The sequence below is a fragment of the Mus musculus genome, chromosome 17 (genome assembly GCF_000001635.26).
Source record: "Mus musculus strain C57BL/6J chromosome 17, GRCm38.p6 C57BL/6J".
Taxonomy (NCBI): domain Eukaryota; kingdom Metazoa; phylum Chordata; class Mammalia; order Rodentia; family Muridae; genus Mus; species Mus musculus.
Genome location: NC_000083.6, coordinates 35,561,501 through 35,571,066, shown reverse-complemented (window position 1 = coordinate 35,571,066; position 9,566 = coordinate 35,561,501). Strand labels below are relative to the sequence as shown.

The following is a 9,566-nucleotide window of genomic DNA, read 5'->3' as shown; positions in this document are numbered from 1 at the left end:
TGGCAGCCGTTCTGTGCCGTTCCGCACAGCCCGGTGGTTGAAGGATTGAATAGAAGAAAGAGAAGCCTGGAGACTTGGTGTTGGGCGGAGCTATCATAACTCACCGAGACAGTCAGCTTACAGAGTTTTGTCTGAGCTCATGGTTGCCCCTGTTGTTTGGGGACTGGGGGGAACTGGCAAGAGACAGCTCGTCAGGCAGGAGTACGCTATTGAAATAAACCGTTCATCTTATAGAAAACCAGGGAGCAAAGAGAAGAGGCCGGAGTCCTGTGATCTCACTTAGCAGCACTCTCTCCAATGATCCAATGCCCTCCCTTGTAGGCCCTGCCCCTTAAAGCTTCCAGTGCCTCCTAAGAGTACCAGGCTGGAGGCCAAACTGAAAACATGGGCCTGTGAGACCATCTTAGTTCAGTGCTGTGGATGGATGAGTGGGTAAATGTGTGGATAGATGGTGAATGGATGGACTGACAGACAGACAGGCAGCAAAAGGATTTGCCTGCTCATTCAGTGTTTGTTGAGTGTTTGCCTTCATCCAGACATTGTTCTGGAAGCACAACATTGAAATATGAGTTCCTTATCACACTGGTACAATTATAACAGGTCTGTGAGACGGACACATAACTTTGAAATGCATCTAGGAAGGGCTGGAGAGATGGCTCCGCAGATAAGAGCACCGAATGTCCTTCTAGAGGTCCTGAGTTCAATTCCCAGCAACCACATGGTGGCTCACAACCATCTGTAGTGGGATCTGATGCCCTCTTCTGCTGTGTCTGAAGAGAGTGACAGTGTACTCACATACATTAAGTAAATAAATTGCTGGGCGTGGTGGCACACGCCTTTAATCCCAGCACTCGGGAGGCAGAGGCAGGTGGATTTCTGAGTTCAAGGCCAGCCTGGTCTACAAAGTGAGTTCCAGGACAGCCAGGGCCATACAGAGAAACCCTGTCTCGAATAAATAAATAAACAAACAAACAAATAAATATTTTTTTTAATACACATAGGAGTGACTATAGCGTGGTGGGCAACTAGAGAGAGAAATGAGCTTGCATGCCTGATATGACCTTGGGCCTGTGGGAAAGAGAAGCTAAAAAAGTCCCCTACTTTTTCCCTAGGACTGAGAAAACTCAAGAGTCCAAGGAGGGGAGAGAGGTGCGTGAGGAGGTTGAGGCGGCAGAGAAGTGTGATTGGTTAGGGGAAACGTGGCTTATGAGGAATTGTGAGAACACCATAGACTCCAAGACGGCACGTCCCACTCCCATCCCTCAGCTTTCACCTGCTCCTCTTCAAGTTGCCCAGCCTCCCGATCTGGGGTGATGGCAGGCTGTACAGACCGTTGGTACACACATCTGGACCACCGAGAGCAAGTACAGTGGAGGAAATGCAGTCACGTCTGTCCCGGGTGACTTTTGTCTTCACCTCTGAAGCTCCACCCTCCCCCCACCCCCCACCCCACCGCCGCTGCCCTCACTCCCATCTTGTGCCAGGATGCTGAGCTCCTCGGGAAACCAGAGGGTGGAGGGAGAGACCACAGTTCAACCAAAGGAAGGGGCTGTGTAAGCCCGTGAGAACAAAGCGGCGCGAAGCGGCTGTGGGGCTGCTGGCTGCGAGACGCAGCCTTCTCTTTTCTCTCCTCTTTTCTCTTAGTAGGCAAATGTTCAAAGTCTGTGACTGCGCATAAAGCGCTAAGTGGTGCGTGCGGGAGGAGATTGACTCACCCTCCGTTTCCCAGAAGAGCATCTGGGAATAAAAGAAAGCATAGGTCACACGACCTCCCCTAGCCCTGGGTTCTGTGAATGCAAAGGCATTTGTCCCTCCTGGCCTGGTGCCTGCTTGGTGCACTTCCTTGCTCCCTCCCTCCTGCCACAGGTGGTCTCTCAAAATTTCCGACCGTCCTGCCTCTCCAGCCTCATGGGAACCAACTCTGCCACCTGGACAGTGGTGAAAGCATGGAGTCAGCCCACCTTCAAATTCCTGGGCTTTGATCTTTCTTCCCCAAAAGATGAGGACAACAAGATGGCATGTACAGGGAACCCTAGAGAGGCATAGGGGTGGTTAGAAAAAGAGGAGGCCCCAGGTACACTACCGGTACAACCAGAAACTGACGCGGAGAGAAATCGATTTCAAGAACTGCTTGTATTTATTGGCGACCAGCTCTGGTCGACAGAGGAGGCTTTAAAAATGGAAAGAGAAGGAGAAACCACGTGACTGGGCCCAACTGAGCCCTAACCCCGCTGCAAACCAGTTGTGAGATTAGGGGGTGATCCCAGAAGAGCCAGGACGTTTGGCTCCTGGGGGAAGCCGATTCTGACCTTTAGTTCCCCAGCTACCTGCTGGATATCGACAATTGGGCCTCCGGCTGCCTGCTGGATACTGGCAATTGGCCCCCCAGGTCCCTACTGGGGGGTACTGACCATAACCGCCCCAGGGCCCTACTGGGGGGTACTGACCATAACCGCCCCAGGTCCCTACTGGGGGGTACTGACCATAACCCCCCCAGGTCCCTACTGGGGGGTACCGACCATTACCCCCCAAGATCCTTAATGGGTACCAACCATTTCTCCCCCAGATTCTTACTGGGTAAGGACCCCTACCCCCCAAACTAGTACCTGATACTAAACCATTGCTACCCCATATTCCAGAAGGATATGGCATGGGTCTTGTTCCCCACCCAGTTCCAGCCCCTCCACTTCCCCAGGATGTTCCAGGCCTTAGGATCCTCCCAGATGAGCCAGGCAGAAGCTTGTGGATGAGAAACCAGAATGGGCTCCGAGCAAAGGCTTCTGCCTCAGTTTCCAGTGAACTGGAACCAGGCTGCAGTCCAGCCTCGGAGTCCTGAGGGTAGGAAGCCGCTAGTGAAGGTTGCCTGAGCCGTGCAGAGGAAGCCTCAGGCAGACGACCGCCTCTGGAAAGGTATGGCAGGGCTTCTGGCAGCATTTGCTCTAACTGGTCCTCAGCAACAGCAGCCATCCCTTGCTGAGGGTCCTCTGAGGGCCAGGACTCCATGGGGGGCGGCCCCCAGAAGGGAGGCCCGTTGGGCACCTCAGAGCCGCCCTCAGGTAGAGCACCATCTTGTGGAGATTCGCTGAGCCTGGGAAGAACTCCTAGTAACTCATTATTCACAGGGTCTGGCTTGGGCTGAGGCTGTCCAGGGTTAAGGAGGCTGGTGAAGGAAGGTTGTCCCGAATGTGGGGAGGCTTTCTCCTCTGGTGCCCCAGTGCTCCGTGCAAAAAGACCTGAAGGAAACGGAAGAGAAAGCAGCCAATGGGTCAGATTTGGTGCCCGCTACTCTTTTGACTCGCTGGCCCCTTCGCTGAATGCCTGATTCTGTACTGGCACTCCCCACTTCCCTCGGGAACCTAAATGCACAACCTTCCAAAACTGTGCACACTCCTACCTTCACCTTCTCCCTTAATTCCTGTTCCCAAGGACCCCAGTACCCTGCATACCTGGCAGGCACAGACAGATCAGGAGCAAGCCCAGGGGAGCCCGGCTCCCACCTGCGTGGCTCTGCATCTTGCTCAGCTCCTGCTTCTGCCTGGGCCCCAAGAGAGCAGCCTTTATCCTGTTGGTCGGGTGGAGGACAGCAGAAACAGTCTGGGAACAGTGGTTATAGAGACAATGAATCTGCCCAGTCCACCCTCATTCTTGATTCGGTCTGTGGCAACAGGTGTCACTTGAAAGTTCCTGAGGAACTGGGTGTTCCTCACCTGGCTACTTCCTGGTACTCCCTGCCCCTTCCTCACCCAGGTGCTCTACCATTATAGAGCACCCGGGTGCTCTATAATGCTCTACCATTATATAGACTATGATCAATTGTTGGCATGCAAACAGCCAACAATTGATCATAGTCTATATAATGTATCAAATGATCATAGTCTATATAATGTATCAATTGATCATAGCCTATATAATGTATCTGTCATTGACTAATAGCCTCCTCCACTTTCTGGGAAGCTAGTCAGCTATTCGTCCCTCATCAGTTCATTGTCAGAGGGGACTTAGGACTTGCATCCCCCTTGAGGGTACCAAGCAGAGGTTTAAGTTCTCCTGTAGTAAGCTTAAGATGAGGTCTTAGCTGATTAATGTCTCTTAACAACCTTCGAAAATCATTTAGAGTAACTAAATTATTTTTTCTTACTTGAATTTTCTGTGCTGCAATTTGTTCAGGCTGTAACTTATGTTCCAAATATTGAAAAAAAGAATTTGCCCTTGAATCTTTTCTGGAGCAACAACTACTCCAAAATGTTAAAGCTCATTGTATAAGAGCAAAGCCTTGTAGTAAAATTCCATCAGAGGGATCAGCTAATAAAATACCATCTACATATGAATACTATACACCGAAAAATTCCCAAGTCCTAACTTCTTGTATTGAAGCAGCGACAAAAATTTTTTACATAAAGTATGGATGGCTATTAGTCATTCCTTGAGGCAAAACTTTCCAATGACATCGCTTCATGGGCTCTTTAAAACTACAAACTAACTAAAAGCAAACCCTTTACATCATCAGGATGCAAAGGAATAAAGAACAATCCTCCAAACCCATCATAATTCTGTGTGGAGTAGGCAGGCCAGACTGCAATGCCCCTACAAGCTCCATAGTTTTATTAACCTTTCTCAAATCCTGCAACAATCTCAATCTGCCGGATTTTTTTCTTAATTACAAATATGTGCTAGTTAGAATCCTGAGCCTGTGCTCGAACTACAAGCTGCAGCCAATGGAACACTGGCAGTTTAACCATAATTTTTAAGTCTCTCTTATAACACAGGAGCACAACCACAATTTTGGCAAGCAAAACCTAATTTTAATAGTGTAAACAATCCGTTTCTTTAAAATCAACACCAAAAGCATGACTTTCACGTTACAAGGTTTTTAAGTGTCTCCCTACTTTTGAACTGCAGTTAGGGAGCCTGAGTCATTCTGAGATGGCGGCCCAGAACACGCAAGAACTTTGGAAAGCAAAGCTCAACCTCTAACAACCCAGTCTCTCCAAAAAACACCAGGTAAAGCACCTCCATGCGACAATGTTTGGCTGCCCATTCCTGCACACGAACGCAAGACGGTGCAGCCTCCAATACCTCCAAGAGACAGACACTGCCCTAAATCCTATCTTTTATAAGTCTGGTTTCTAGGATAAGAATTACATACAATATTACCCAATTTGGTGTATCTTTAGAGACCTGTTTCCATGGGTTGAGTCATGTCACATTACTCCAATCCGGTTACCAGTTTTTTGTTTTTTTTTTTAATTAGGTATTTTCCTCGTTTATATTTTAAATGCTATCCCAAAAGTCCCCCATACCCACCCCCCCAATTCCCTACCCACCCACTCCCCCTTTTTGGCCCTGGGGTTCCCCTGTACTGGGGCATATAAAGTTTGCAAGTCCAATGGGCCTCTCTTTGCAGTGATGGCCGACTAGGCCATCTTTTGATACATATTCAGCTAGAGACAAGAGTTTCGGGGTACTGGTTAGTTCATATTGTTGTTCCACCTATAGGGTTGCAGTTCCCTTTAGCTCCTTGGGTAATTTCTCTAGCTCCTCCATTGGGGGCCGTGTGATCCATCCAATAGCTGACTGTGATCATCCACTTCTGTGTTTGCTAGGCCCCAGCCGGTTACCAGTTTTAAGCTGACTTCCTGTTACCAATGTTACAAATTTCTAATCATACTCAATAACTTATAAGCTAATAATCTAAAACCAAGATATGTGGAACATGTATACTTTTAAAACCAGTCAGAAACAAAAAATGAAATGGCTGCATACAAGTTACTTATCTAAAGTTACTTATCTAAACCAGACAAAATTCTTAACTTCTCTAGCTGTAATTTCAAGAGAGGAGCCCCTTGTCACCTGCTGAACCCAATAATCACAGTCACAGAGATTATCCTAGGAAAAACAGCCATCAGCTCCCTTACCATAGAAGCCAAAAAGCTGCTGGCCCCTTTAAGAGCGGCTTCTACAGAGAAGCTCCTGGCAGGGCTTCTCCAGCTGCGCTAGACTCCTGACTACAGGTGCAGGGCTCCAAAGGCCAATTGAGACTGGTTTTTATTTAATTTTTTTCCTCTTCTTTTTAAGTTTTAGCCATTTTTTCTTTTGAACATGAAACAGAACAATCAATCAAACCACAAAATGAAAACACAGACTTAACATAAAACAGCCAGTTTTGGCGGACATGGATGGATTGGCACACCAAGGACAGACAATACACAGAGAGGGAAGAGAATTAGCCATCCCGAAGAGACCTAAATATCCTTCTTAAGAGACCCAGAACCAAGCATTCTTCCAGTAGGAGCCAGAGAGGGGGCAGGACATCTCCCGACCTCCTCCTGTCCCTAGGAGAGTTCTGAAACAGCTTACGTTCATTTTCCTTCTCTTTCACCAAATCGTCCCCAGATAGTCGGAGAGGAATACTTTTCTCAAACCCGTTCTCTCATGTCTCAGGTGTAAACTAGCTCTAGTCAGGGTCCAAAGGCTAAAATACCTTCACAGACGGGTGGTGGTGACCCACGCTTTTAATCCCAGCACTTGGGAGGCAGAGGCAGGTGGATTGCTGAATTCAAGGCCAGCCTGGTCTACAAAATGAGTTCCAGGACAGTCAGGACTATACAGAGAAACCCTGTCTCGAAAAAAAAAATTACCTTTGTTTCTCTAGATTTTTGCATAGCTCTAAACACATACCAAAAAAAAAAAAACAAAAAAACACACAAACAAACAAACAAACAAAAACCCACATTTTACCTTTCCCTTGTCCTTCTACAGGGTTTATTCACCGCTGGCCCAAATCTTCTTTACTTTCATTCATTTGCACGTGCTTCCAACTCCCGTGGTGTCCTTCACTGTATTCCACTGTATTCCACTTAGAGCTCCAACGTTGGGGCACCACCTGACCAAGCCCACTCAGTCAGTCAATAGTTTCTCCTGCGCAGGAGTGAGGATTAAAAAGAAAAAAGACGGTTAGATAGCATTGTAGCATGACCTCAGTTAATTCTGAGACTGAAGGCAAATTTAATTTTCCCAATCTGCTTTTTATACAATTTTAATTACATGCAAGTATTAAGGGGAGCAGTACAATAAGGAACTAACAACAATAGTCAGGGAACAAGCAAGACAATAAGCACAAAGCCCCATGATCACTCCGGTGATGCTGTTTCTAAGGACGATCAAGATATCTGAGCCTACTTCTTTGTTCTACCCTAAAACCAGATTCTTCCTTGTCCTTGGCCAATGTCAGATTCCTGTCAAATGGCACCCAAAAGGCTCTCCACAGATCCCCATTACAGATGGTTGTGAGCCACCATGTGGTTGCTGGGATTTGAACTCAGGACCTCTGGAAGAGAGTAGTCAGTGCTCTTAACTGCTGAGCCATCTCTCCAGCCGCTTTATCTTATTCTTAATTACGTGTGTGTGTGTGTGTGTGTGTGTGTGTGTGTGTGTGTGTGTGAGTGTGTGTGTGTGCGCGCGCACTTGGGGGGACAGGGGGATGTGCATGTGAGTGTAGTGCCCAAGGAGGCCAGAAGAGGGCGTCAGACTCCTAGAGCTAGAAATATATATAGGTGGTTGTGAGGAGCCTGACATTGGTTCTGAGAACTGAACTCTGGTTCTCTCAAGGGCAGCCAATGTTCTTAACCATGGAGCCATCTCTCCGACCAGTCACCATTCTTTACAACAAAAGTCTAAACTGGGTCTTTCTGGGTTAAAACAGAGGGATCCGAGGACTGAGCCCTGTTATGGTAGCTCTAGAGAGACTGTATTTATGGCCTTTCCCAGTTCCCAAGACCACGTGTGCTTCTTGTTGTAGTAAATATTTAATCTCAATCAGGAGTTTCTACCCCACGTTTGATCATTCAGTTCCCAGATAGAAGACATAAACCTTTCTATTTTTAAGTCTTTAAAGCATTGGAGATGGACAGATATCTATACTCTGAGCTATTAGTATTCAAGATTCAGGATAAGAGCTAGAAACCATGAGCTCATGGCCAGGAGAAACAGCAAGTATTTGAGGAACACCACTAGGGAGGTAATAGGCCAGCATTTAGAAAAGTAGATTAGGGATTACAACCAACACCACCCCAATAATTGTCGAAGCCAAATAAAATAACCATATTCTGAGTCTCCTTTATTTGTAAGCTAGTCGGGGATAAGCTGAAATTGGCTGTGCTACAGTTTCTGGCCTCTTGGCTCCCTTCTCCCTCCTTCCAAGCCCCACACAGTAGGTCTTCCTTCCCACACTGTATCATCTGGCTTCCTCTTCTGCCTCCCAAACTCACAATTTGAGACACTGTGTTTATGTTGGACCCACCCAGATAATCCTGGATAATCCCTTTATAGTAAAGTCAGATGACTAACAACCTGAGCTGAATCAAGAGTGTTGTTTCCCTTCGCTGAGTGATACAATGCATCCATACATTCCAGGGATTAGCACGGTGACATCTTTGTAATGTTGGGGGTGGAAGCAGGTGTCAGATGTATCCACAGAATATAAGAAACAGGGGGCCAGGAATATGGCTTGGCAGTTTAAAGTAATTGTTGCTTTTTGGTTGGTTGGTTTTTTGTTTTTCGAGACAGGATTTCTCTGTGTAGCCCTAGCTGTTCTGGAGCTCAGTCTGTAGATTAGGCTGGCCTTGAACTCAGAGATTCTCCAACCTTTGGCTCCCAAGTGCTGGGATGGGAGGTGTGCACCACCACCATCAGCTGAGTAGTTATTGTTTTTGCAGAGGACCAGGGTTTGATTCTCAGCAACCGTCTCCTGACTAACAACCTCCCTTAACTCCAGTTCCATGAGATGCCCTCTTCTGGTATCCATGGGTGCCAGACATGGACAAGGTGCATAGACATACATACAGGAAAAATAACTCATACTCATAAATTATCAATCTAAAAAAAGTGTTGTCAGGTGGATATAAGAAATTCTCAGAGGATCAGGGTCTGGTGAAGGGGCTGGAGGCGCCATGTCAGGCTGGGAAGGTGGCAAAAAAGAAGCCCCTGAAACAGCCCAAGAAGCTGGCCAAGGAGATGGATGAAGAAGATAAAGCTTTCAAGCAGAAACAAAAGGAGGAACAGAAGAAACTCGAGGAGCTAAAAGCCAAGGCTGCCTGGCAGGGCCCCCTGGCCACAGGTGGAATTAAGAAATCTGGCAAAAAGTAAGCTGTTCCTCACATCTGGGGTGATGGTGACCCTCCTCTTCCATTCCTATTTAAACATCTGGATTCCCTGCCATAGCATCTTTGCCTCCTACAGCTAGAATGAAGTGTTATCCTGTAACCTGTCAAACATCTGGATTCCCTGTCATAACATCTTTGCCATGTAATAGATAAAATGAAATGTTATCCTGAAGCCTGGTGTACATTGTAATAAACTTTTGTAAAAAAAAAAAAATGAATAAAGTAAATAATGCAATGGCTCGCTGTCTCTAGTGTTCAGCAATTCCTACCTCAGCTGTGAATTTAAAGTAAACTCAGTCTGGAATCCCACTAGAGCCTACTGTTCCATCTTCATTGTACTCTGAATTCTGTACCACTTTGAATTAAACCAACTCCTTTAAAAGCCTAAAAAAAATGCTCAGAGCA

General features: G+C 46.9%; 1 protein-coding gene and 1 pseudogene across 1 annotated transcript; one reads left to right on the top strand and one right to left on the bottom strand.

Annotated features, from left to right (window-relative positions):
* Positions 1-2,121: 2,121 nt before the first annotated feature.
* 2300002M23Rik (RIKEN cDNA 2300002M23 gene) lies at positions 2,122-3,582 on the bottom strand. Its single transcript, NM_175148.3, has 2 exons — positions 3,447-3,582; positions 2,122-3,233 (listed from the first exon to the last, which is right to left on the bottom strand). The coding sequence occupies exons 1-2, from the start codon at positions 3,511-3,513 to the stop codon at positions 2,251-2,253; spliced, it is 1,050 nt and encodes a 349-aa protein (NP_780357.1). The 5' UTR covers positions 3,514-3,582; the 3' UTR covers positions 2,122-2,250.
* Positions 8,933-9,344, top strand: Gm9613 (predicted gene 9613; annotated as a pseudogene).
* The last annotated feature ends 222 nt before the right edge of the window (positions 9,345-9,566 follow it).

Excerpts from the sequence above, each read along its gene's own strand:
- 2300002M23Rik (NM_175148.3), bottom strand. The coding sequence starts at position 3,513 with ATGCAGAGCCACGCAGGTGGGAGCCGGGCTCCCCTGGGCTTGCTCCTG. Across the intron at positions 3,234-3,446 it reads GATCTGTCTGTGCCTGCCAG|GTCTTTTTGCACGGAGCACT; the intron begins GTATGCAGGGTA and ends CGTTTCCTTCAG.